The sequence below is a fragment of the Diadema antillarum genome, unplaced genomic scaffold, assembly GCF_040938485.1.
Source record: "Diadema antillarum isolate AM-2024a unplaced genomic scaffold, OU_Dant_1.0 scf00000202, whole genome shotgun sequence".
Lineage (NCBI taxonomy): Eukaryota > Metazoa > Echinodermata > Echinoidea > Diadematoida > Diadematidae > Diadema > Diadema antillarum.
In genome coordinates, this window is record NW_027271091.1 from 751,208 (window position 1) to 777,878 (window position 26,671).

Here is a 26,671-nt window from a genome sequence, read left to right on the forward strand (position 1 = left end):
AATATTATGTTCATATGAAAGTGACTAAATTTTCTTTTCCTTTTTTTTCACCACCCATGTCATATCATCCAGGAGGGCAACGGTTGCTGTGGGGAGGACGAAGCGATAGACACATGCACGCTGAAGCAGACATGTGGAAAAGAACCCTTCAATTTTACAAATACTATTTAAGTAGATAGAAGTTGATGCATGACTATTTGCGAGGAAATAGTAAAGCGCCAACAACCTTGTACATATCCATTACTTTGATTGGTTTCTGTCTTGTGTTGAATGTATATATGTCACAAATTTTGCAACGGAATGAAATAAATGAATACTGTCTTTGTAAAATCCTGAAAAGCGTTTGCGAGTAGTTTTTCACTTTGCCTAAGTTTTGACTTCCACAAGGATTGCATTAACACCTGTCTTTGCCCTAGGTTTTTATTTGAATGTGCTTGAATTGCTGAAGAAAATTAGATTACCTCACATTGTTATACCATATTAGGCCCTATACAACTTCCACTGTTTATGAGGTTTGAGAATAATGGGGATCATTTAAGAGGCTATAGGCCTACTCTTTTTCGTACCTCAAGATTCATAGGCTGTATAAAACGAGGAGTGTTCGCATGCATTTTAATTTCGCGAATTTCGCGAGAGCCAAGCTTCGCGAAATAAAAGGGATGGTATAGTTTCGATTGAGGTGAGGATTCAGCTTTTAACTTTTGCGAGACACTTAGAAACCACTCTATGAAACTTTATAGAGCATATATGCTTCTAAGAGGAATTCAAAGTTTATTTGATGAGGCGGTTTTGAAATGACTGAGATATCCAAAAACAATGTAACACAAAGCGATCCTAATACATAATGGGTTGGTCCCGCCTCATTTATTAAGATCGCTTTAATATCAGCCATTTCAAAACCAATTTTCACCAAATGAACTTTGACATCCCTTGAGAATGATGAGCTCTTTCATATTTTAGTTCCTTATCTTAAAAAAAAATCATCATCAAAAAACGTTGTAAACGTAAAACCCCATCTCAACTGAAACTAATGCACGCTTAAGTTATTGTCTACTTTTATACGCATTGAATACCAGTGGCAATTCGCGAGAATTTCATGCGGCCGATGTATCATGTTTAATACACCAATCTTTCATCTCCAACAAACCTGACTCCACGGTACGTCATTCAGATCTGTATCACATAAAAAATTTAGTCCGACATATATGTATTAAACATCCGTACGCTGCAACTTTATGTGTGTTATTTTGTTGAACGTTTCTGGCGAATTGGAGGGCCCTGCACTGATAATCTCGTACCAGCCACTAAATCTTCAAGGAAAATTCCCTGTTCACTGTCTCACCATCTTCTACAATGGGAAACTCGGGTATCAAACAACATATTCAAAATGCGGAGAAAACAGGCGTCTGTCAGTTGTGTAATATGGGACTAACCGAGGTAAGAAAGAGTTCAGTAGAGTAGTTTTTAGTATGTCCCACATACTGCTATCTGTGTTATTGCATAGCATACAACGTATACGTCAAGGCTGAGCTGAAGTGATGGGTGGGGTCGCGCGGTGGGGTCACAACAAATCACATACCGTAAAACGGGGTGAAAAGGGACGGCGAGGTGAATAGGGACAAAACCGAGAAAAGTTTTTTGAATGTGCACGTTTCAAATTTGCTTGAACTTTTTTTCTTATTTTTATCATAGGATGGAAGGACCATCCAACAGTGTCCAGAAAGTGGTCCTCCTGATGTGAAGATTTTTTTAAAGGGTACTGGAGGTCCAAATAAAAAGTTTTCAAAAAATCACAAAAAAATCAGGGCGGTCAAAACTTTTCTGCTCCTGTGGCCATTGATTAATGAAATCTGCTAAAAAAGGTTCATGAATCTAGCCTAGTAGGTCCTACAACATACCTTTAAATTTGAAATGATTATTTCAACAAGAATTTGTGACAGCACATTTTTTCTTCTCTTGGGCAAAAAATCAATTAGACTGGGGTGAATAGGGACACCATGATATCGTTTGATTGGCCCTTTAAATTTTCTGTATGATTAACTATTATAATGTCATAAATTGCTCTGAAATGTTTGTTATGTCCAGCTATTTCCAAAAGTGTGAATTTTTATTCTAAATCTCTTGACAAGAGAGCAATAAGATCTTTGGATATGTGGCTTCACTTTTGCATACATAGATGAGAGTGAACTTCGCTGTCTTAACCCTATCTTGGGGAGGAAGGGTCTGGGAACCCTGGCCCCACCCACCCCCTTGGGAATTTTTTTCACTGCCTAAGACAGGCTAGGACTCTTCCACTTGTATTTCATGACCTTTTTCTCTGTCTTCTGCATGATTTAATGCCAACAACACATCTGTTTGGGTCAGACCCATACTATAGGTGCCAGCTTATAATTGCTGTAAGAACTCCCAAAATATTCCCGACTTCATAAGAGTCAAGTTACACTGAATTTACAGTGTATGAATAAGATTGTACATCATGATTTGCCACTTGAAGAAGAAATGGGTTAATATTTGAGTGCAATTCAATGGATTAGTAAAGTCTTGACTTACTTTTCAATCTTAACCTTTGACCTGATGGGTCACATTTTTTTATATCAGCTCATTTTGTTGGGCTGTTGAAATTTTTGTTAAAGATTGATTTAACAATGGAATAGATTGCTCTTAAATGTTTGTATATCATTTTTAAACTCTGTAGTTGTTCTCTTAATCCAATTCATTGGATGGATTGAAAAAAAAATGCCTCCAAACAGCTTTTTTTGGATCAAAATTAGTGTTGTCCCTGTTGACCCCAAATTTGGGGTCAAAAGGGACAGCATCATTTTATCAAAAAACATACTTTTCCCCAAAATATTTATTTTCTTTCACAATACCAAATTAAAGGTATTTTAGGTGGACATAAAATCCCCACATAAGATTGAGTCTCTGGGCTGCATGAAAAAAAATACAATCATTAGAACTTTAAATTTGTCCCTATTCACCCCGTTTTACGGTACTCCTTCAATGACAATGCATTTTGATTGCATAGTGAGAACAGTTTCCGTTTGTGAAGTTGATTGTAGAGTTTAATCTTGAGATTGTGCCTATGTATATATATATATATATATGAGAATGAGAGGCTTCTGACTCGTCGGAGAACTATAATATATATAAATTTTAGGCCCTAAACAGATTTGTTTGTTTAAATTTATTCTTATTTCAGTAGGACTCTATCTCTAGATCTAGAATTCTAGTCTATGATAGATTTATCCAAGATTCTATCATATTTCCTAGTCCACAGTATTGTAAACACTTAGAGCTACTTGCAACTGTAACTACATGATACATTTGATTGTTGGAGAAACACCGAATGTCACTGGTTTCTTATCAGTGTCTTGTCGCACATTTACAAGTATATCTTGACTTTTTTACTTGAAATCTCTATTGGTACTTAACTGATATTTACCATGTAACTACGACCTTCGCGTTGGGGCTGCGCATTGTAGGATTTTGGATCTGGAAAGGCCTAGTATCGCGGTTAAATATCACCATAAATACTACAAAATATGTCAATTTGAATACTTACTGATGTATTCCAATTATTGACAAGAGGATATGCGGAACATTATAGTCCGCTAATGGTCCATTTCTGTCCAAATTGATTTTAAATGATTCGGTCAGGAGGGATCTATGAGATCGACAGCTGCCCAGATAAATGAGATTTGACACCTCTGTGCTTGCGTGAGTCGGTAGCAGTGTAGCCTTTTTGACCAGGCATTCTTGCTGCGCGACATCGTGTGGCGCCTAGCCGATTGCTCTCTGCTGGTGTGGGCGTGTTTCACTCAAACCCTTTCGCTCGCCATAACACAGCGCGCAGCAAAGGGGCCTTGTTCAAAGGCTAAAAAAAGTAAAATCATCATGACTCTCATGCGTATTTGTATCGCCAATGTGCAAAGTGCCACGCAAAGGTTGCATCGAAAGCCAAAGAATGAACGGGAGGGATGAATATGAACTCGTAGAAAAACATCTTTTCAAGACTACATGGGATCTATGTGGAACTTAACAAGTGAACGTATTGTATTAATAAGGTAAGAACCAAATGTATATTATAAAAGTAAGCCTTTTGCTGGTAAAATACGAAACTTGTAGTGGCGCAAAAATTTGTGTTTCTTTTACAACATACAGAGATAGCATTCTTTTGACTCAGGGCGCTCCCACAGTCTGTGTACAAGGAGCACCCCGAGGTTATTTACCATGATGATACATAATGTAGGAACAATGCTTGCTGAAAGAAATCATTGTAGGGCTACAGTATCTTAGTTTCTTTTTCTTTTATATGTAGGATGATTAGCCTGGAGTTTATTGCAGGTGTAACTTGGTTTTGTGCATTCCATGGGGGAGAATTGTGCAAGTTGGAGTACATTGATAAGTGCTTGCATTAATTTACATGTACAATATAGTGCCAGATCAAGTTGATTTATGTCAAACCTTCTCTCAAATGGCAACTGAAGAACTCCACAGACAGCACCAAGATGGTAGAGAGTGGAAGATTATTCCACTTTCGGAAAGAAAAGATATATTTCGATGAGTTCAGGAGAATGGAACTTGAGAAGTGAAGTCTAGGGTAATCTTTCATCATTTGAGCTGCTCTATTTGTGTCTGATGGCGAGATGTCATACGGCATGAGGTCAAAATTGACAAGTTGGTTTTGCATCTTGTGGAGAGGGTGACATTTTGCCATTCTCTCCCCTGGACTGAGGTGATACCCATCCAAGTTACAAGTGCAAGCATATTGGTAACATTAGAGGTGTGATTGTAGCAATTCAGGACGTGCTATGCAGTATCAGTGTATGTGTAGGTCCCAGAGAGTCCAGCCATATTCCGGGAGTGGGAGTGCTAAGGACTGGTAAGCAATTGTTGCAAGCAAGGCACGGGTGGATCATATGGATGGATTTATTTTTTTGTTGTTGTCACAAAGGCAATTGTGTTGTTGGCCTTCTGACAGATATGAGAAGAGTAATTTGCTTGTTTCATTTGAAGTCTGTGGTGACAGTTATGCCGATGTACTTACCTGATGACACAGACTCCAACGGTTCCCCTCTCAGATGACAGTGATGTTGGAATCTGTTTCTCTTACTTGTGACTGTAATCACCGGGCACTTCTTCACATCGAGCTCCTTTACAAAACAACCTCGCCACTGGTTAAATTTGTCCAATTCTGCTGAAGCAGATGTAATCAGGCAGAATCTTGATGGTAGAATTCAGGATGGCATCATCAGCAAGCAGTTTGACCTTACACTTCAGATGTTCCGGCTGATCATTATTTTGTACAGCACTCAAATTTCCTGACACTGACATACAGTGTATTCAATTTGGTGGAGTGTTGTTGTCATATATTGAGATTTATGTAAACGTTGCTGTTGGTTAGCTCCATGGTTACAGTAATGGAAAATCGGGACTGCTGAATTCACCTTGTTAAAAGCGGTGCCTCGTATGCGAGGCCGTTATTAAGGGGTTTTCGTGTACAAGGTAAAAAATGTTGAATCATGCTTTGAATGTAAGAATTGTTCACAAAAAAATAAATGAAGAAATGCAGGCTATGTAATTTGTGATGTGGCATTCAAGGAAAGTGGGAAAACTTAAGGTATCTGGAACATGCTCCCATTCTAGCCTAGTCCCAAATATCAGGTTATGACCACATGGATAGGATCGCAGGCTTTCATGAGGTTTGAATCCCAGCCTGGCTGTGGCGCCCTCCACTTTATCCTTGTCACCAGGGGTGGTATTCAGAAAATCTTCCTAAGTTTCTTCCTAAGTTTCTTCATAAGTCAGAAACTTAGGAGGAAGTGCCTAGGAAAGACAGAATTGATATTCTGAAATTTCTTCATAGCAACTTCTGCATGCAAATTAGGTCATCCTTATCCCCACCCATGTCCTTTCTTATGCCAATAGGAAATGCCGTATTATGAGGAACCAACCAATGACAATCGCAAATTTACTATGACGTAGGGTCAAATACACGTGTGCGCGGCGTGTCCCCTTTCTCACGCCCATTTCGCGCATCAAAGTACATGTTGCGCGCAGTGAATGACAAGCGCGCCTATGACGATGTTTTGCAGCTTGCTATTCTTAACAACCTTCTCAGGACAGGGGTGGGGCTTTCCTGAGTATTTTCCTAAAATTCTTTCCTAAGTGCATTCTAGAATACCAACTTCTTCCTAAGTCAAAAATTTGCATACTCCCGCCCCCGTCCTAAATTTAGGAAAAAAACTTAGGAACAAACTTAGGAAGAAACTCAGGACAATTTTCAGAATACCACTTAGGAAAAAATCCTGACCTAGGACAAATTTCTTCCTAGTAAGGATTTCAGAATACCACCCCAAGTCTTTCAGAGGAGACTGAAAACAGTTGGTCCCTTGTAAAGGAGAGCTATACCCTTTACAAGTAAAAGAGCCCACTTCACTTCTCTCATAGAGAAATCCTGTTGAAGTAGTCACACACACACACACACACACAAACAAACACAGCTGATATCTGCAAGAATTGTCAGGATTGGAGGCAGATTAACCCCAGAAGTAGTAGAAGAAGAAGAAGAAGAAGAAGAAGAAGAAGAAGAAGAAGAAGAAGAAGAAAGAAGCTCACTCAGGAAATTATATTGGGATGGTGGTTGAGGCAAGTACACAAGGTTGTAGATGCAAAGAGTGGCATAAAATGCAGAAAAGGTATGAAATTGAGACAAAACACTAATCAACAGACAGTACAAAGAAAGAATAATTTAGAATGAAAAGTAATTGATAAATATTTATTGTAGTTGACAACTCATATTTCTAGGACATTTAAAGGAAAAAGAAAAATTTTTATTTGTATGATTGGTTTTTTAAAAGGCTCCTGTTACTATGGCAGTGCAGTTTCCTACACATTCGAAACATGTGCCCTGTTCCCCTTGATCCAAATAACAGTATGTGTGTGCCAAATTGAATGAGCATTGCTCAAAAAAAATATTTTGTCCTGATTTATTTTCATGATAAGTGGTTACCATAGCAACTCATTGGAAACACACTGAAAAAAGTCAACACCAATGTGTGTGTGTACCAAGGTTTGTGAGCATTTTGCCTGTAAAATGAGGAAATTCTTTGATCCGCAATATTTCCTGATTTGTTGCTATATGCCGTTTACATACTATTACCATAATATGTTGTTACTATGGCAATGCAGTTTCCAACACATTCAAAAGATATGTTGTGTACTTCATCACCCGACACTGATGTGTGTACCATGCCTCATGAGTATTTTGCTTGAAAAGTGAGGAATTTTTTCGATCCCTAATATTTTCCTGATCAATCGCCGTAATATGCCATTACCATGGCAATGCAGTTTTTGACGCATTAGAGAATGTGACTTGCACATCTTCACCCAAGGCCAATTAATGTTTACGCCAAATTACATGATCATCGTTGGAAAAAAAGGACATGTAGCTCGATCAACTAAACTATCCCCCTGATCTCCTGATCAGCACTGGCTGTCAGTCAGAAGTTCAGTGGTCCAGTGGATATGACGCCTGTCTGGTGATCAGAAGATCTCAGGTGTGAATCCTGCCCAACATGCCCATGATCTTTCATCATGGCCACTACTAAAACACTGATTAATTTGGTGCATATTTACATCGATGTAGGCCAATTTGTAAGTCAGGTGCAGTTTGTTATGGAACGGAGGCTTAGCACAGGGAGGTGTTACAGAGATGGAGTGGCAACTCTTCGTAATTCATGCAAACACATGTTTAGGTTCAAGGCGTTACAATGGGATGTCTAGCATTCCACTACGCTTTGAAGTCATGCTTGGCACCGCTCTAGTTGAAGACGAAGTTCGGAGACGAAGAATGCATTTCACCTTTCGTTGAATTACAAGCTTTATTTCACCGTAAAATTTTAAATGAAATACTCGAATTGATTTAGAATAGTTTAAGAAAGAATTCAATATTATAAACATGTATTTCTAGTTTCTTCGTAATGCGCAAATCGAAATGAAATGAAAATTAGGCCCTCTTAAAAACCTAATATTTTTCTGTTATTCGCACATTTCCGCATGTTAGTTTTCTATCTTTTAATCTGGGATATTTTGATCTTTCAAATGAAGTACTCCGCTAAAGCGTGTTCCAGCGTGTTTTTAAACTATTTGCTGTTAAAATTGTCAGTTTTACACTTCATTTTGATTCGCTGCTCCAATTCAAGGTACACAAATTCATTGTTGTCATCACATTGAAAGAGAGAGCGAATTGCAGTAGTAGCAAGTATTTCTAGATGTGAGAGCGCTGGTCCCGATTATCGATGCTCTCTTTTGTCAAAGCACATGGGTAACACCTGTAGTTGAACGCATAACTTCTCGGCGGTGCCGCGCATGACTTCAAAGGAGAGCAGTAGTTGTCTCTCCTTGTCTAGCACCTCCCTGCTTAGCACAAGTACCTACCTATCCAGGTAGAATAGCGCCCTCTTGTGCCCAGATATCGCTGAGTAACAGACTTAACCTCAAATTCTGCCACAGCCTGCTTTTCCTGTTTTCTCATCCTCCTCTGCCTCCTCCATCTCTTCTTCGTCCTCCTCTCCTCCATTTCCTCCACATCTTCTCCTCCCCTGCCTCTCATCTGCTCCTTCCTCATCTGTTTCATCTTCATCCTTCCAGGCTCACCTCTTTCTTTCATCCTCGTCCTCCTGCCGATCTTCTTCATTGTCTTTTCTCTTCTGTGTCTTTTGTCCTCCTTGTCCTCCTTTTCTCCCTTCCTTACCTGTTCTTCCTCTTTGGCATCTTCCCTGTTCTTCTTCTGACCTTGCACTTCAATCCATTACTGTAAAGGTGGTTTCTTTCGTGTACAGATACTTTCGCGGTTTCCATCGGTGCCGACTTTTTCACGTGTGTTTAAATTCGCGGTCGGCAAAAACTGTTTTATTTTGCACATGAAAACCCAAACCATAATCCAATTATTCTTTTATTTATTAGATAGAAATCAAAATTAAATGCAGGCTTACCTGAAATTCTGTCCCTCGAGTACTTTATAACATGCTTGTACCTACATTACGCGGTATCGCTGTGTGTATATTGACCATCAATACACTCAATGCGCGGAATCTTTGTGTGTGCAAGTGTGCAATAGCGTTGTAACAAGCGGCGAGTTCAAAACATTTTCGCGTGATGTTAAATTCGCGGTTCAACCTCAAAGCGCGAAAAGCGTGATAATAAAACCACCGCGAAAGAAACCACTTTTACAGTAATCATTTTTTCTCTACCAAAATACCGCTAAGAACCACACATTAGAGTGAAAGTGATTGCACAATCTTTACTCGCTCTAAATGTCATGACAATGACAAGCAGTCTCAATATTTCATGATGAAATAGAATAGTCTGAATATTTCATGATGAAATAGAATTTTCTGATGTAGAAATGATTAATCACCTGTGTTACTTTGACATTATATGGCCATTTAGATTGCTGAAATACTTTTTTTTACCTGTCATATTTGGTTAGTATGCTACAACTTCAAAATATTTTTCTTTAATGTCCCTGTCTGTCTCATGTTATACAGTGTCTGTACTTTTATGGTGCTTTGGTATTGTTTCCCTTCCTAAAAATTTGTGAGATTGCACTGTGATGTCCATGGTAGTATTCAAACTTTTTTATGGTATGCTGACATTCTGGACTTTCTTCACATGCTCAAACTTGCAAATAGTTGCAATCTCACTTCTCAAATCTGTGTTTGGACTATCTTAAAGGTGTGTAATGATTTACTTTGGTATTCTTTTCTTTTTTCTTTTTTTTTTTTGGTCCTTGTAGCTTTTGCCTTTTTTGATATAGGAGCAAGGTAAACTGTACCTCAATGTCACTGTCACAAAATCTGTGCATCAAGTAAGCCATGTTTCATTCTTTCATAGAAGGGAACTTCAGGTCATCGAAAATATTCATCCCAAATTAGTAACCTCCTATTGACCTATCACCAGATTTCACACATGCTAGTGAAACTTTGTATCGGCATATTGTCATAGATTTGAAGACCGCAAACAACCCCAAAGTGAGAACGAGATAATGATCCATCAGATAATTTTAGAAAGAGCTGTCATATATTCTGGTATTGGTGTAGGCCATCTTGATAAACACATGTACTCACACACATTATGGGAACCGTGTTATCTTTTCTGTGGCTATGTTTAAAAAAATACCTAGGTTGGTGGGGGGGGGGGGGAAGTGATGAATGATGCCTCTTTTATTCCACTGGCCAGCCAGCAAGTTAGAGAGACTGAACGTGTTAATGATTGAGCCGTAGCTACAAATAGGTCAATCCTCGGTGTGACCTCATTGCAAACACTCCGTATAGAACATTATCTGGAGATTGTTGACACTGAATCCCGGCTGCTGTTAAACCTCTCAGCACCGCTTTGACTGGAATCTGATTGACGCTTGATACAGTATGGCTGTCTCTGGAAGTCATAGAGTTAAGTCCCAAGTTTCCTTTTTTGCTCAAGGTATCTCCAAATTTCACACGTGTGGACCAAATGCTTTAGCATGCGTAATATGCTTTTTGCATGCATTCTTTCAGTGCCGACATATGGTCAGTCTCGGAATCCAATAAGTGAGGGTAATACTGGTAGGAATGTCTCAGAGGGGTTGCCCATCCGCCAAGCCGGAGCTCTGGTCTCCCTGTAATGTTGCAGTCCGCCCCTGCCCCCTGAGGGGTGAAATGAGTTCATTCATTAGTCCGACTGGTCAAACAAGTTCACTGACATTACGCTGCAGCACTGTTTAGCCAAGTGCAGCCACCATTCGCACACAGTGAAGCTGCATATGGCATTCAAGTTCTGAAACTTCTGCTTATCAACCATTTATCTTGAGAGAGCAATATGTGGCTATTATGTTATCTGAATCATTGTGTAGGTAAAATAAAGTAGTTTGTTTTCCCACAGAGTGAAATGTCTGTAGAATTTGTCTCCATAGCTTGTGAGCTGATTTTGGTCATCTTTTTCTTCTTCTTTTTTTTTTCAGAAGTGTGGTTGTATGTTACTGTGTTTCAGTCAAGGTACATGCACTCTCTGTCTCTAAATCTTTTTTTCCAATTCGGCATTCATGTAGGTAATCAGATAATGTGTCTATGCCTCCAGGGTTCCATGGAGAGTACAGCAAAAAGACAATGCATCTTCGAGTCTACCACATACGGAGTTGTGCCAAATTGTTAAATTCAAGAATGTATACCATCTGCATGTTGTGTAAATTGGTGCCCTCATTCCATGGTTAATACGCTGTCACATCATTGCACTTTATCAAATTGTTGTTGTTTTTTGAATCTCAAATATTTTTGCTACCAGACTGCTATCACTGCTAAGAATGTTTACAAAATGATAACAACATTCTTTCCTTTGTTTTCTGATACAATATATCTATCTGAATACAGACTGATCCATAGAATTGAAGTGAGGGGAACTATTGAAAAAGGTGTACACAGTGACTGTGGTGGACTGAGCGTTACAAAGGATGTTGTGGATGCCTTTTTTCACCCATTTTGGGATTTTGAATTCTGAGTGATCCATCACCTGTGTGTGGACCATCATTAGTTTGTTTCAAAGTTTGTTTGTTTGTTGGTTTGTTTTTGCTCCAATATCTTATGAGTATGCATAGAGGCGGATAGATACTGATATTGATTGCAACTTTAGTATTTCATCAATCTGTCTGTATTCATAAATTCTTTCTTTTTTTTTCTTCTTCTTTTTTCTTTTTTTTTTTCATCTTCTATGTTTTTCATATCCTAGTAAGATGGAAGATCCCTGAAGTCCCTTTTGATGTTACTCAGAAAATTGGTTACCACAAGTATTTCATTTCAAGTCTACATAAGACATGCCCACCATCTAATGAAGAAAGTAAAGGCCTGGTCCTAATGGCATTTAGGAAGATTTGCGTGTGAATTGTGCACAAAGTTGGTTTATATTCGCTAAACATCTGCAATATTATTGAAACATGCTTGTGTGGTTCGGCCGACATCCATACACATCCGCAATTATCAGCAGAGGCACATTTTTCCATTGCCAGGATTTTTGAGCCGCACACAATTTTGGTTGCAGATAATTAGCGAATATAAACCAATTTTGTGCACAACTCATAATACGCAAATCTTCCTAAACGCCAGTGGCATTGGGCCTTAAGCAAAGTAAAGTTAAAAGGGTGTGTTCTTTTTACCAAATGACAGTGGCTTCTGGGGAGGATGTGAAATGTTTGTATGATCGTGTCACATATCTGCATCAGATATGAAATTTTCTCTCTCTTTTTGTGAACAAAAATTTTTAGCAAATTTAGTTTTCTTACATTTTTCATGTGAAGTCTTAGGAAGACCACAAACCATTAAGTATAGTGTTTGCTTGGACCCTGCAAAAGTAGAAGGTGCATTCCAATTTGTTTTTTATTCTGTTTTTGTTTTGTTGTTGTTGTTGTTGAGATTTTTATTTATTTATTTTTTTGTTAATCACTTTAGTATTTGAGCAGTGATTAGCACATGATATCACTGATAGAATCTTGGTTTGGAAGGGTGTTTTTTTTTTTGTGTGTGTGGATGTATCCAAGTAATCTGAAGAAATGTAGTAGTGAATTAAAACATGCGGCACATATTCAGATATTCATTTTGCCACATGTGAGGGTATGATGTTGAGATATTGAAGATATCAGAAATTAACACAAGTCAGCATGCATATTTGCATTGCATAGTTAAGTAAAGTTCAGAAATGACCTATCATCTACCCAGTTTGTACACAAAATATCAAATATCAACAATAAACGAAAAGCATATCAAATAAAGAAAAGAGATTATATGTGCAGAGGGGTAAAGGTGTGCTGTAACAAGTTTTATCTTAAATGTCTCCCTCTGTTTATAGAGAAAACTCATATTCTTTAAGTAGCGAGGTTTGTCCATGTAGATGATGGGTGGATCTACAGCAAGATGACACAGAAATCAATTTTTTTTTTTGTGGATTAGTGATGGAGTAAAACTGTGATGTCACATTCACAAGAGACAAAAAAAAAAACACAAAAAAAAATGGTCGCAGAATATCCACTTTGCCAAGTTTGTATGTGTATCATACAAATTTTGTGTACGGAGGTTTATATGTTGAGGTACAATAGTGAAGTTTTGTGTGTCTTTTGGTTTCATTGATATACGTTGTATTCTAAATTGCTCAAACTTCCCCTTGTTGTTTCCTCGGTGTACTTCACAAGCAAAATGTGGCAAAAGCCATGAAGTTCCTTTGGCACGATAAGTAACCGTTTTTATAGCTCAGTCTGCAAAAACTCTGATTCCTTTTTCTGACTTTATGTGCCAGGCGCTATGGTTTTCGTGGGACAGGATGGGTGGTGTCATGTTCTCCTGAGGGCAGCATTCAGCCTCGTATTTAGTTGCAGTCCTGTGGTGGGGTTTGTGAGCCGTCTTGATTCAGTAAACACTGCGCCAGGAAATTTGCCGGGATTTCCCGGCAGACTCTGCTTGAAGCCCCATGTGCTGGCGTGCATTATGCTTCCAGAGGGCTTTGCGGTTGCATCGCATTGGCTAATGAAATTGGGACTGATCTGCCCATGCCTGCCTCCAAAGCCCCCTCTGAAAATTAACAGCGATCAAAATCCATAAATTGAGGTTTCTTGAATGATTTAGCGCAGACGGGGCCTGGCCGTCACCGTCTTGTTTTTGTTTTGTGCAACGGATAGCTTGTCCTTTGTTGTGGTCAGTGAATGCTGTGTGTGTTTGTGTCGTGGTTTGGTTTGAGATGAATTTGTTATCATCATTTAATTATTAAATGCATCCTCTTTAACTGCCACTCAAATTAGATATTTAATCATCAATCCGTGGTTGATTCTTACAGACAGCGCCATTTTTTTCTAAGCTATATGATTTCTTTGACTTGTTTGACAATTTCATTGCACTGTGGTTTACAATTTAGGATACTCCCATGAATTAATGTCGTCTTTGCTTGTACATTTGTTGCCGCCTTCTCTTCTTCTTTTTTTTTGGGGGGGGGGGGGGGGGCTTCAATGAATTGATACATGTAGATTATTTCTGCCACTCACTGAGAAAAAGCTCAAGTCTCCCAAAAAACAACACTAACATCATGAACAAAAGCAGCAAGGACTCTACAGAAAAAGATGTAAGTCATTGTTTTCTGTGGAGGGATAGGATGTTAATTCCTGTGAATGCTGCATTTATATCACCTTATATAGTTTTACATCTGGTCAAGAATGCTTCAGTGATATGAGCCTTTAACAACACAGTCAAATCAGTCAGGAAACTACAGTGGACTCCTTACCTATAGTCTGTCTAATATAACAAAAAAAAAGGGGGGAACAAAGTAAATTTAAATTGTAAAGAACTGATCATATTGCTTTTAGAAATAAAAGATGTACAGTACCTGTAGCAGTTGTTGTTTTTTATCTTTGCCACAAAATTTCAAGGTTGATATTTCACAAATTGATGTTAATCATTTTTTGTTTCTTTAGCTCAGTTTTTCCTTAAAATTCTGGTTCCCAACTTAAACTGTTACACAGGACTTCATCATTGAATGTTCCCACCAAAAACAAACAAAAAACAGAACTGAGATTTCGAAAGTACCTCTTTCACTTTGCTTTTAGAAGACTTTCCATGAAAATCCACTGCACAAAGAAAGCTGTTTTGAATGGAATTGATGAAGTGTGATAGATGAGCAAAAGTTTTAGTAAAGTTGGACAAGTATTGAGGTGGTATGATAGTAAAAGATGACCTCATGTGAGTCACTATTGTACCTGGTATATAAACAGGACTTTGAAATGATTATCGTGAGAATGTGTTAAAAGCACTGCACCCATTGCGTTTTACAATCATTATACACAAGAAAAAAAAAAGAATATGATGTTCCTTTTAAAAATTGTGTGAAGGATAAACTTCCTATGACGTGCCAGTCATGCAATAATATGATATCCTTGCTGCTAAAATCTGGAGCAAAATCATTGGAAAATATGTGTGCCTTCTGAGAAAATTAGGTTTTATCATCATAATTACTGAGAAAACACAATCGTTAGACAGTATCAGGCTAATGTCATCATGGACGTGTAATCGAGTTGAAGTTTATTATGAGGTGTCAATTGAAATCACTAGGATGTTCAACCTCAAGAACGTGAGCAGGAAGAAATTCAGAGACATTCTCAAAATTAAATTCATACGACGGAAGTATGTTTCCTTTGTTTATTTACAAAGTGTACACACAAATTAAGATTTCAGGGTTTACCACTGTCAATTGCTTGACTTTTGACGGATGATTCTAATACAGTGTGACTCAGCAGCATGCATTGGATTTAAAGAATTAAGACATCATTTTTGTATTGTCAGTCTCAGTATTACAGACCAGCTTTTATTATTAGACATCATTTCTTTCTGCTATCAATATCATCTGTACAAAACGACCTTTATTAAGACATTTATATCAATTGTTATGAATGCTGTCCATAAATCTTGTTACTTTTATTGACATGTCATTTCTGTCATTATTTATTTTGGACATGATTAAGGGTGCATTTATCACCTCACTTCTGGTACAGAAGGAAGGTTTCCAAACAACTTTTTTGGAGTTTTGGGCAGTTGATAAACCCGAAGCTATTTGATAATGGGGTTAGAAATGCATTTCTGAAACACCAGAAGCAAAGTAGAGTTGGCAAACGCATTTGAGCCAAAACATATTTCTGTAGAGGTGATAAACGTAAAGTCATTTTGAAATGCATTTGTAGTTTGGACCTGCACCATACCAACCACTGCCAGCTACACATCTCCACCCCTTGGGTCAAACTGCGCTAGGGAACTGCGCAGTGAGAAGGCCTCCCAATCGACTCACAACAGAGTTGATAAATGCAACAACTCAAGAAACGTGATCTGAAAGGCATTTGCAATCGTGTTTTGAAGTGGGTATTGAAACACGTTTTAAACATGGGAAAAGTGATATTTCTAACAGAGTCAGTTTTGTCATTACAACCTTACCCTTATTATAATCTTTTCCTTGTTATCAGTTCATTATCTTATCTTTGCCCCAATCAAAGACATGCTTTTTGGTAGATTTCATGTCATTATTGCATTTGTTTTGAAATTCCCCAGTTGCCGGAGGAGCTGCAGCGACTGGCAAAGAATCTGCGGACACTGGACCTGTCCAGCAACAAACTAGCCGCCCTCCCGCCATCCATGGGCAAATTCACAGTCTTGAAGAGTCTGACAGCAAACAACAACAGGCTAGGTAAGCGCTATCCCCTTCCCTTCCCCCACTTCCCCCTCCCCTCCTCCCCTTCCTTTCCACCCCCACCTTCACAAAATTATGTTTGATGCCAGCTTGTACTTAGCCAATTAGGGCTGAACTGTAATTGCAGTGTACCTGTGGTCTACCTGCTGTAGAGCAGCGGTGGGCCAGCAATTTACCTGTGGGATACCTGGCGGTTTTACGCTCTCAGTCTCAGGCTCTACGAGGTAAAGCGAGTCCCGGCGTGCCATCTAAAAAAAAAAACCTGATGGGCATTTCCGGGAAGAGAATCCAACATGAACTGTCTCTCTTCATCAGTCAACAGCCCTGTTATATATTGAGTGGGTATATACCGATACCATAATGTTTCCAGAGATGCCAAGTTTAATATGCCTCTTTGAGTGTGTGGGGCAGAACCTGCCAGCCTTTGTTTTTGTTTTGTTTTTGTTTTGTTTTTAGTTGTTGTGTGTTTGTTTGTTTGTTTGTTTTTGCTCTGCTTAAGTAAAGGAAAATTGTTCAGGGATTGCAGGTAGTCTTTGGTGCAATGTCATGCTATTCAGACACTGGGGATCCTTTGCATGAATGATTTTTACTAATTAATGAATGTCTTTGGCTATGTTGACATTTTGAGGAGGAATACTGCAGTATGCAACCTCCTGTGTCATCACTCACATGTAGACTTGGCTTAACTTTCAGAGTATCTCTGTGCATTTGAATAACTCTCAAGGGACTTGGCTTAACTTCCAGAGTATCTCTGTGCATTTAAATAACTCTCAAGGGAGTTGGATGTTTTGTTGTTGTAGTTAGTTTTTTGTTTGTTTTTTGTTTTCTTCTTTTTTTTTTGGGGGGGGGGAGGATTAGAGGGAAAGGTTGCAACCAAAAACAAAGGAAAGAGCCTTGGAAAAATACCAAAAATACAGTTTAAATGGCTCAATCCTGTTCCATATGGCACAGTATAGGCCTGATGTATGCAGTAATGGTGCTCTTTGAGGCTATTGGTCTTGCATGGAAATGGATGTTGGTCAATAGATGGTGGATGAGGATCAGATCTGATATAGAGACTGACCCATTCTTGTTCCTCCACAAATACCCTGGATGGTTCCATGTCCCCCCCCCCCCCCATCACTTGTTGAATATTAACTAGGAAAGCACTCTGAGAGCGCAGACCTCCGCCAAGCAGCTAATTTCCACCACCTGATCTTGTTCTTTCATAGCGATCAGTGATTTCCACTCATACATGCATGCTGAAAATCGCCCAATAAGTATAGAAGCCGGCTGTTATGTCATCAGCTTCCAGCTACGTATGCAAACCTCAAATACGCGCAGCTGAAACTCCCAAGTTCATTGACCCCATCTGTCAAAATATTGAAAATCCTTCAAAAATCCATAAAAATTCTTAGATCACTACCAAAATTAAATCATTTGTTCCTTGTGTCAATATCAACTTTTGCTGTAAGTTTCATTCAAATCCCTTCACAACTTTGTTAGTATATTTCACACACAGACAAACAAATAAACAAACTAACTAAGTAACAAACAAACCAACGCTGATGAAAACATAACCTTTTTCTTTGGCAGAGGTAATAATCTAAGAACTCTTGATGAGGAAGTAGGAAGTAGAAGGTAGGAAGTGGGAAGTGAGACGGAGGTGGAAATTCTGCCGGTGCTGTGGGTAAACATTTACTGTGACTGGAGCAGAGATGACACATGCATCTGATCTAGATTGTTTTGATAGATTTTATAGTGAGTCTTTGGGTGCCATTTTATCATGATATTGATAATGAGACAGAGCTATTCAGCTCTTGATTCATTTCTACTTCAGATTTGTGAACTCCATTTGTAAATCCATAACAAATTCCTATAAAATAGAGGTGTCTTTCAGCTCTGATTTTCTTCAGTAAATTTCCATTACTTTGACCAGGACTTTGCATGAGAAATGAAAATTATTTGAAATTCACAATATAGGTATGCCTATACATCTGGTGGGATTGTCCATCCTTCTGGTCCAGATATCATTATCACATTATGGAATGGTTGCGCTTTGGATTTTCTTCATACCTGTCCCAGCTATGCCGTGTGGGGTGTAAATTTAGGCTGATTAGATTTTGGGTGAATCCGTATTGAAAGGTGAAATGTCAAAGGCCACTGAACTTTGGCTAAAATGACATGTTTCCTATGTAACTTCAGCCAGGATTGTGCAGTGGTAATACCATTATGAAGGATGGGTAAAAAATTTATTAATAATAATAATTCATTTACATGAAATAATTATGGTGGTACATCAAGATAAAGATCAAAGGTCATGCGCTAATGCCCTGAAGATGTCATGTTTGGCTGTAATTCAGCCGGGAATGTCCAGTGGAAAATGTAAAATATCTGGTTGGAAAGGCAGAGATTTACAAAGAATTACTTTCTCGTACATGATATTGGTGATAGGTTAAAGGTGAAAGAAAAAGGTCGCTGTACGTTTATCAATATGTGACCCACTACAGCAAAAGGATCTGAAAGTCGGGGTGGTTGATTTTCTAAAAATGACAGGACATTTTTCCCTTACTCTTCCGCTTTAATTTCATGTATGACTTGACTCATGAATGTACTAGGTTGCGGAGATATTGATGATTTTATGAGACCATGTCGAGTGGTCTAGGAAATCAGCATTTCGAGAAAACCGCCTTCACAGTTTTCTTTCCGACACAATTGTGATCAAGGGGAGGTAAGACAGTTTTCACCTCTTGATAATAGAAGGTATGCTCCTAGCAATCTCCATGATGTGCATTCAAACTTAGCACCAGCGGTCTACGCACGACCAATCAGTAACCAGGATGCCATGCAGATTGCTCCCTCGTTGCTGGGGATGGCGTCTATCTGCGGCGCTAAATCCAAATCTTTGGACACATTTCTGTTCCATTGAAAGTCAGGAAATCATGGCCCAGAAAAACGCTAATTTCTTGCCTTTCATTTGATTATTTAACTTCAAAATTTACGGCAGATGATACACAAATCATTAGACTACAAAATTATGCCAAAAACAGAGATTTAATGGTTTTGACCAATTTTGATGGTTTGACTTCAAACTCGATTTCCCGGGCTCAGCCTTCAGCAACTTTTGGATCCTTTTGTTGTGGCAAGTCACATACTTTCCAGCAATGTGATACTTCAGCTCAGCTGGTCCAGTCATAACATTAGCAAGGAATGTCCAGTGGTAACATAAACACAGACTCCAATCACAAGCATCTCTTAAATGGGAGGCTCTTAACAATAAATTTGTGTAACCATAAAATCTGTATGTTCAAATAAAAAAAACAAACATATATTATAAAAATGTCCGAAATAGTTAGTAATTATTGGTAATTAGATCATAGAAAAAAAAAAAGAGATTATATAGCCTGGCAAAAATAGTTAATATTATGACTGATTGCCATTAAATCCAAAACAACAACAACAACAACAACAACAACTTGACCCCCTTGCAATCAGATCATGTGCACAATAATGCACATAGCACACATTATGAGTGCGACATCCCTTTCAGCTGGGGTCCAGCTCTAGGGTTTTAGATGTTCTCTGTTGCTATCTTGGCCTGATTTTTGAACATGGCTGAATTAAAGTTTGGCAGGAGAACTGAGGCGGGATACACTCAGCTAGCATGGAAGAAATTCAAACTCGAGTGGGAGAGTGGAAGATTTTTCGAAAATGGCCTCAAAGTGGGAGAGGTGGAGTCTTTGTATTAATATTGTAAGAAGGATAGAAATGGATTTTTTTTAAACACTTAGTTACCCGGAATTACAGAAATGAAAGGCAAAAGATCATCAAGGTGGAAATTAAATTCCATGTAAAGACAGAATAGGGCCATGGTGAGAAAGCAGAACCATCCCACTTGAATGTGTTCAGCAGTGAAATTACACTAGTTTTACATTATTATGAATGAATTTCCACTGTGCAGGGGATGTTTAGATATGACTCTATTTTGTAAGTATAGATATTTCATATTTCATTCCACATATTGCTGTGGTATAGTACAATGCACGTTTTTATTTTGCCAAAGCTTGCAGGAAATCTTTGTGTAGGAAGATTCAATTAACCTTTAAGACAGCTTAAGGAGGATGATGGTGAGTAAACTGTTCCCAAATTTTCTTGTACACTGAGAAAAGTGAGCTTGAGCTCTCTTGTTGTAAAGGGACTCTAGTGGATGATGTACGAGGGGAATGATGAAGGAAAGAAGCTTTTGTCATCCGGTCCTCGCCTAGCAACCAGGGCATCTTGCATCTTGTCTTAGCACATATGGTGATAGCTGCAACAGATGGAGGCGAGAGACCAGACCACATCAAACGGCACAGCAGGATCGCCGGCTCACGTACACCCAGATCTAATTGTCCGGGATGACTGCCACTCCCAGTACACCAGGCCGGCACCTCCGCCAATTCCAGTTCATTTGCACCTTAAAGACTTAATCCCGTGGTATTCCACACGGGCCCCTTGTTTGCTGCGATTGCTTGCCACTGATCTGGGAATTGCATTTTCTCCTGCCTACCCCAAGAATAGCATGTTGTTTCTAAATTCCATCACTGGCTAAATTTTTCCTGATTGGGATGCCCTGCACCCCCCTCCCGTTCCCCTCATCCCTTTCTGCACTTAGTTTTTGAAATTTGAGATTTAAGAATGTTTGCTGGAATTCGTGCTTTCAATACCCATGTATCCATATAAAGATGTCCAATATTTCAGCCGTGTTTACCCATCACAGGGGAGAGGGATAGATGAAGCAATTGCATTAAGTGTTCTGCTTGACGTGCAGTTCAATGCGCTGGAGAACTTTGGTGGAGAAATGGAAAAACATGAACCCTAGCATTTGTGACGACAGCTGCTGAAGTGCGCTATGCTGCACACCGTCATAGCATAGTGCAGGCTCACCTCACCTCACGTCCTGGTCTTGTCAATTAGCACAGCAGTTCTTGTTTTTATTGTATTTTTTTTCTCTTTTTTATAGTAATGATAGTTCCATGTCAAGTGGGAGAGGATAATTTTGTATACAAATTTTTTCGAAAGAAGGAAAGACAAACAAGAAAAAAGAAATATCTGCAATGATGGGAGTGTTTTGATTGTGTAACCTTCTGATCCTGCCAGCCAGTTTGATGGTTGATTGACGGGCAAGGCAACGGTGGACCATGACCCCTTTGGTTCTGGACCAGGAATAGCTTATGAACTGCTCTTTGTGTATGACACCACAGTCCAAAGTGTAAGAATCCATCCTCCAAACATCCCCCGTGGGCTAAATATTGCACTGCTTTGATGGCATCGATGTGCTGAATCGTACAATTGTTTATCGGTGCAATCCCCACAGCGCGCAGGCCTCTGCTTCATCAAGTGTGTTCCCATGAACTATGCAGATGTTTGTCACGTACATTCAAGGTTTGAAAAAGAACAAATGGATACAGATATTTTTTTTTTTGAATATTTGTAATTTACAGCGGCAGTCTCTTATTCTGCTCACTGGCTGTACTTATTACCTCTACCAAGCAGCATATACTTTTGTCAGTGTTGCTTGTTTGTCTGTCTCTCTGTTTGTTTGTGTGTTTCTTTGTCTGTCTGTTTGCAAAATAACTCAAAAAGTTATGAACAAATTTAGAGGAAATTTTTCAGGAAAGTTGACAATAACACAAGGAACAGAAGATTAGATTTTGGTAGTGATCCAGATCACCATGTGGATCCAGGAATTATTTGAATTTTTAAAAGGATTCTTTATCACTGGGAAATAGGGCCAACAAATTAGGGAATTCTAGCTGCACATATCTGAGATGCGTAAAACATGCACTGAGTGCACCGCACTCAAGGCGAAGCAAAAAGCGACATTTTCTTGAGAACACATTGCCGCCGAAGCTGCCCATATCGGTCAGTACAAAAGGTAGAGACATTAGAAAGGAATCTTTATTTTTTGGAAATAGAGCCATGTTTAGCATATATGATATGTATACATGGGTGGAAATAAACTACTTGATAGAACTCTATGCTTTCTAGGTACTTTTCTACTTTAAAATGAAATGCTTTTAAAAGCATATATTCGAGTAAACTTGAATTAATAAATAAAAAAGAGAAAAAACAGACAGTGGTGGGAATTTGAATTTTTAAAAGGATTCTTTATCACTGGGAAATAGGGCCAACAAATTAGGGAATTCTAGCTGCACATATCCAAGATGCGGAAAACATGCACTGAGTGCACCGCACTCGAGGCGCGACAAAAAGCGACATTTTCTTGAGAACACATTGCCGCCGAAGCTGCCCATATCAGTCAGTACAAAAGGTAGAGACATTAGAAAGGAATCTTTATTTTTGGGAAATAGAGCCATGTTTAGCATATGATATGTATACATGGGTGGAAATAAACTACTTGATAGAACTCTATGCTTTCTAGGTACTTTTCTACTTTAAAATGAAATGCTTTTAAAAGCATATATTCGAGTAAACTTGAATTAATAAATAAAAAAGAGAAAAAACAGACAGTGGTGGATGTTTCATTGACTTTGACTAGAAAAGAAGAAAGTTTCTCATGCCATCATAAAACACTGAAAGCTTACTCATTTAAACTTTGTAGAGAAGTAAAAATTCATTTTGGCCTACATTTCATGGGTTTTGAGCTAGATGGTCACATATACTGTGTGGAATTTTATTTTTTTGTGTGGATTTTTATTTTTCTTCTTCTACTTAATATGAACATCATGTGGGATGAAAAGTTAAGCTTTCACCTAAATTCACAATCGCAGCCATGACAGCAAATCCCAGAAATATGAAGATTTTGTGATGGTCAGTGTGGTGCCATTATTTTTGAATTCAAGATATTCTTGAAACATTCCAATTCAACATATATCCAACATTCAAATTCAACATATATTCAAAATCAGTAGGTTGGTAGAATTGATGAATATTGTTTTCTTTTCTTTCTTTCTTTTTTAGCAGTGTTTACACTAGAGCCTGCCTGCCCATGCGCAAAGTGTATATTGCATCCACTTTGCATAGAATAAATGTTAATAGAATTTCCTCAAGCAAATAGTCAGTCTATCATGTAATTCCATATGAAAATCCCCCTCAGCATGTGTTAATGTGTTTGATCTTTAATGGTTCTGATGAAAGGTTTGTGAGTGCAAGCTAGTACACAGATGAAGTGGGGGCATTCAATTACTTTGTCAGTCAGTGTACCGCCTGCGCATGGGGGAGATTTGTTTTGCAGGGGGTGCGCCAGAGAGACATTGGTTCCTCGAAGCCAGCCTGCCTAATGTCAAACGTGAATATTTATTTAATCCTGCAAATGTTTGTTTATAAATGTCAGAGATGAATGAGTTTGTAAATGTGATTACTTAGGTGATGTCAGCTTTCGTGTGTGACCATAACAGCAGGCAAACTCGGTAGGTGTGTTTGGCAGCTGTGAGGTAAACAAAGAAAAAGCTGTAATCCGCAGCAGAAGCCTGGTGCACTTTTCATTCAGATGAGATTTCTGTGAGACCCTCATCATTTATGAATTTTTTCACTCCTGACAAAAGAAGGATAAAAGGGGTTAAAAGTTCTTATAGTGTGATGATATGATACATTATGCACTGTATATTTTGTGAGTTGGGTGCTATTCGCACATTTCAAAATATGCTAAAATATTTACTCTGATCATGACATAAATGTGACATGCACATACATGTAATATGTACATTTCTGTGTTGGTTATTGCACTCCATGATTGCAAATTTAACCACAAAATCATGAGAAAGCACCAATTTGAAAAAAAAAAAGAAATAAACTCGCAAAATATATGGCATATACAGTATTGCATTATTGTTGTTGAAATTTTTTAAGACCTTACTTTCAAAATAAAACCAGAGCATTGAAATCTATATCTGAACAAGTTTTCAGCACTATACATCCCATTTTTTATCTTTTTATTTGTCATGCTGTTGAGTTTTGATGAAGACCTCTCTGTAATGAGCTGTTTAAACTGCTTCAATACATCGACAAAACATTCAATTTTAAGAGAATTACTTTCTCACTGTAAAATAAAATTTTCATATCAAAATTTTCAAGCACATGTGGTTACATTCTTCCTCTAACTCACTCTCTGTGTGACAGAGTGCTGAATCTAGTGCTAGATTCTGCATTCTCAAATGCTTGAATTGTGCTGACATATTCTCTCATGCAGATTGCAGGGTTCAACGACCAATTTCAAATGATAGTGACAGTAAACTTTGCGTGAGTTGACGTCCCAGAGACTGGCGAAAGTCCTCTGCCTTCAGCAATATTTGACTCTTGTGAGAGACAAAGTTTTATGGATTCTCACAGTCTTTACTTTTTATCATCTTGTTCAGGCCATAGTTTACATGTTTATACATATGAGTGTGTATTTAATGGTGTTTGGGCATTTTTCTGTTGTATGTTGTATGAATGTTGCGATTAATTAAACATGGATTTTGTTAATAATGAAGTGTGCACACTTTCCCTTCTAAATAAACAGTTTACTTTCAGAGAAGAAATTTGGTTGTTGTTTTTTTTGTATGACAGATACACTGCTCATAGACATTTATTAAATTACTTTCATCAAAAAATTCATACCAACTCCACTAAAGGACAACATTTTGCTACATTTTTGGTATTACTGGCCCCTCCATGCACCCAGACTTGCATGCATGATGATTTTGCTTGTCTATACCTGCTGTTTGTGGAAGCATGTCGCTGATGCTGAACTATTATCATGAATACCCACTATTTAGGCAAAGACCAACTGAGCTTTCGTGGGCAGATGATGCCATGTTACTCTACATATCAATCACCCCTATCAGGTCATCTTTGAGTAGCAAGACCCTCATAAACCGTCCCAGGCACTCAGGAATCATGGATGTGTTCTTGATCATTGTTTCTATGTCCTGCTGTCTCCCCCTCCTCCCTCCAGCCTCCCTTCCCGAGGACATATTTGCCCTGAAGAAGCTGGACACCCTGTCCTTGTCCCGGAACCGACTGACCACCATCCCACCCTCCATATCCAGGCTGGCGGCGCTCAAGACGCTCACCCTCTCGGGCAACGGCATCAAGCAGTTCCCACTGGAGATCTCGGCGCTGCGGCATCTGGACGTCCTGGACCTCTCCTCCAATGCCATCACGGAGATTCCTTCAGGGTGCGGGGGTGTGCAGGCCATTGAGATCAACCTTAACCAGAACCAGGTGAGGGGTTGAAGGATGAGCTAGGGTATACTGAGGAGCCATTGCAGCTCTGTGGAAAAGATACATTCTCTATCGTGTAATTTAACCCGTTGAGGATGGGCTGATTTTGCTACAACACGCATTTCCCATAGACACCTGCCCAAGTATACTTGGGACTCGTCCTCAACGGGTTGAGTTCCCTTGCAGCAGCGGTTGGTGCCCTAGGCAAGGCACTTTAACTTTCATTGCCTAGTCATTTGGAGGGGACCTAGGGTTAGTGGTCCTGTGGTAGTTTGCTAGTAAGGGCTTCCTTTATCCCCATAATGATATGTAATAGAAAATACAGATGCACCAAAAAACACAAAAATACCCCCAAAATACAACCGCAAACGCTGTTATCTGGTATATACACTATATTATACAGCTTGAGCTGAATAGATTCTCAGAACATTCAAAAATCTGATGGTGTTGTATGGTTTGTGATGGATCAAAAGAATCTGATTGGAAGCGTAATTATATTTATGGAAAAATATCTTACTACCATGAATTTGCAATAATTTGTAGGCATAATAATCTCTTGATCAATACTCACATTTGATCCTCAGAGGTTCTGTCTGTTTAAGAGCTTTGGCATACTATATTTTGCATCCGTTGAACTGTTTAAAACTGTTCTTTTCAGTTGGATGCATGTTGTTTATGCAATATGTATAATGTCAAAGTCAGCTCTGTTCACAAAAGTGAGGAGAAGCAATGTCATAGTGTATCAAGGCTGGAACAAAAGTCATGGGGGGAGTAGGGGAAGTGGGGGGAGGGGTAGTGGGGGGAAGGGGGAGATCAGTCAGTATGTCAATGTTGAAAGAAACCCGTGTATCCCAACATATTTGCAGACATGTAGGTGTGTGTAGGCAGCCCTAAGGAGTCTACAGTACAGTATGTCTGGTCAGTGCAGTTCGTGTTTCCAGGAACAACGTGGGATGGGCACATCTTTTTACAACAGCAAAAGAAAAAGTTGTTCACATACATGTACATAGCGATAAATGAGTTTCAGCTGAATTTTAGAGAGGAGTCCGGCTTGCCCGGAAAAAGAGGTGTGATAGGCAAAGTTCAGTGCAGAGCCAAATATGTGTGGTGGATTAAGTCATGCAATGCACTTATTAGTTGGCCATCTATCTGTCATCGTGGAACGGAAACGAGGAAGACACAGAATAGCTTTGTGCACAGATTTCCATCACGCCGCACTGTGCTAAAGTCGTCATGGTCT

General features: G+C 38.8%; 1 protein-coding gene across 1 annotated transcript; it reads left to right on the forward strand.

Moving 5' to 3' along the window:
* Positions 1 to 1,266: 1,266 nt before the first annotated feature.
* LOC139723904 (leucine-rich repeat-containing protein 57-like) lies at positions 1,267 to 25,443 on the forward strand. Its single transcript, XM_071635107.1, has 3 exons — positions 1,267 to 1,437; positions 16,107 to 16,242; positions 25,163 to 25,443. The coding sequence occupies exons 1-3, from the start codon at positions 1,354 to 1,356 to the stop codon at positions 25,441 to 25,443; spliced, it is 501 nt and encodes a 166-aa protein (XP_071491208.1). The 5' UTR covers positions 1,267 to 1,353.
* Positions 25,444 to 26,671: the final 1,228 nt, after the last annotated feature.

Coding starts and splice junctions, on each gene's coding strand:
- LOC139723904 (XM_071635107.1), top strand. CDS start 1,354: ATGGGAAACTCGGGTATCAAACAACATATTCAAAATGCGGAGAAAACA. Junction 1,438..16,106: donor GTAATATGGGACTAACCGAG/GTAAGAAAGAGT, acceptor GAAATTCCCCAG/TTGCCGGAGGAGCTGCAGCG. Junction 16,243..25,162: donor AGCAAACAACAACAGGCTAG/GTAAGCGCTATC, acceptor TCCTCCCTCCAG/CCTCCCTTCCCGAGGACATA.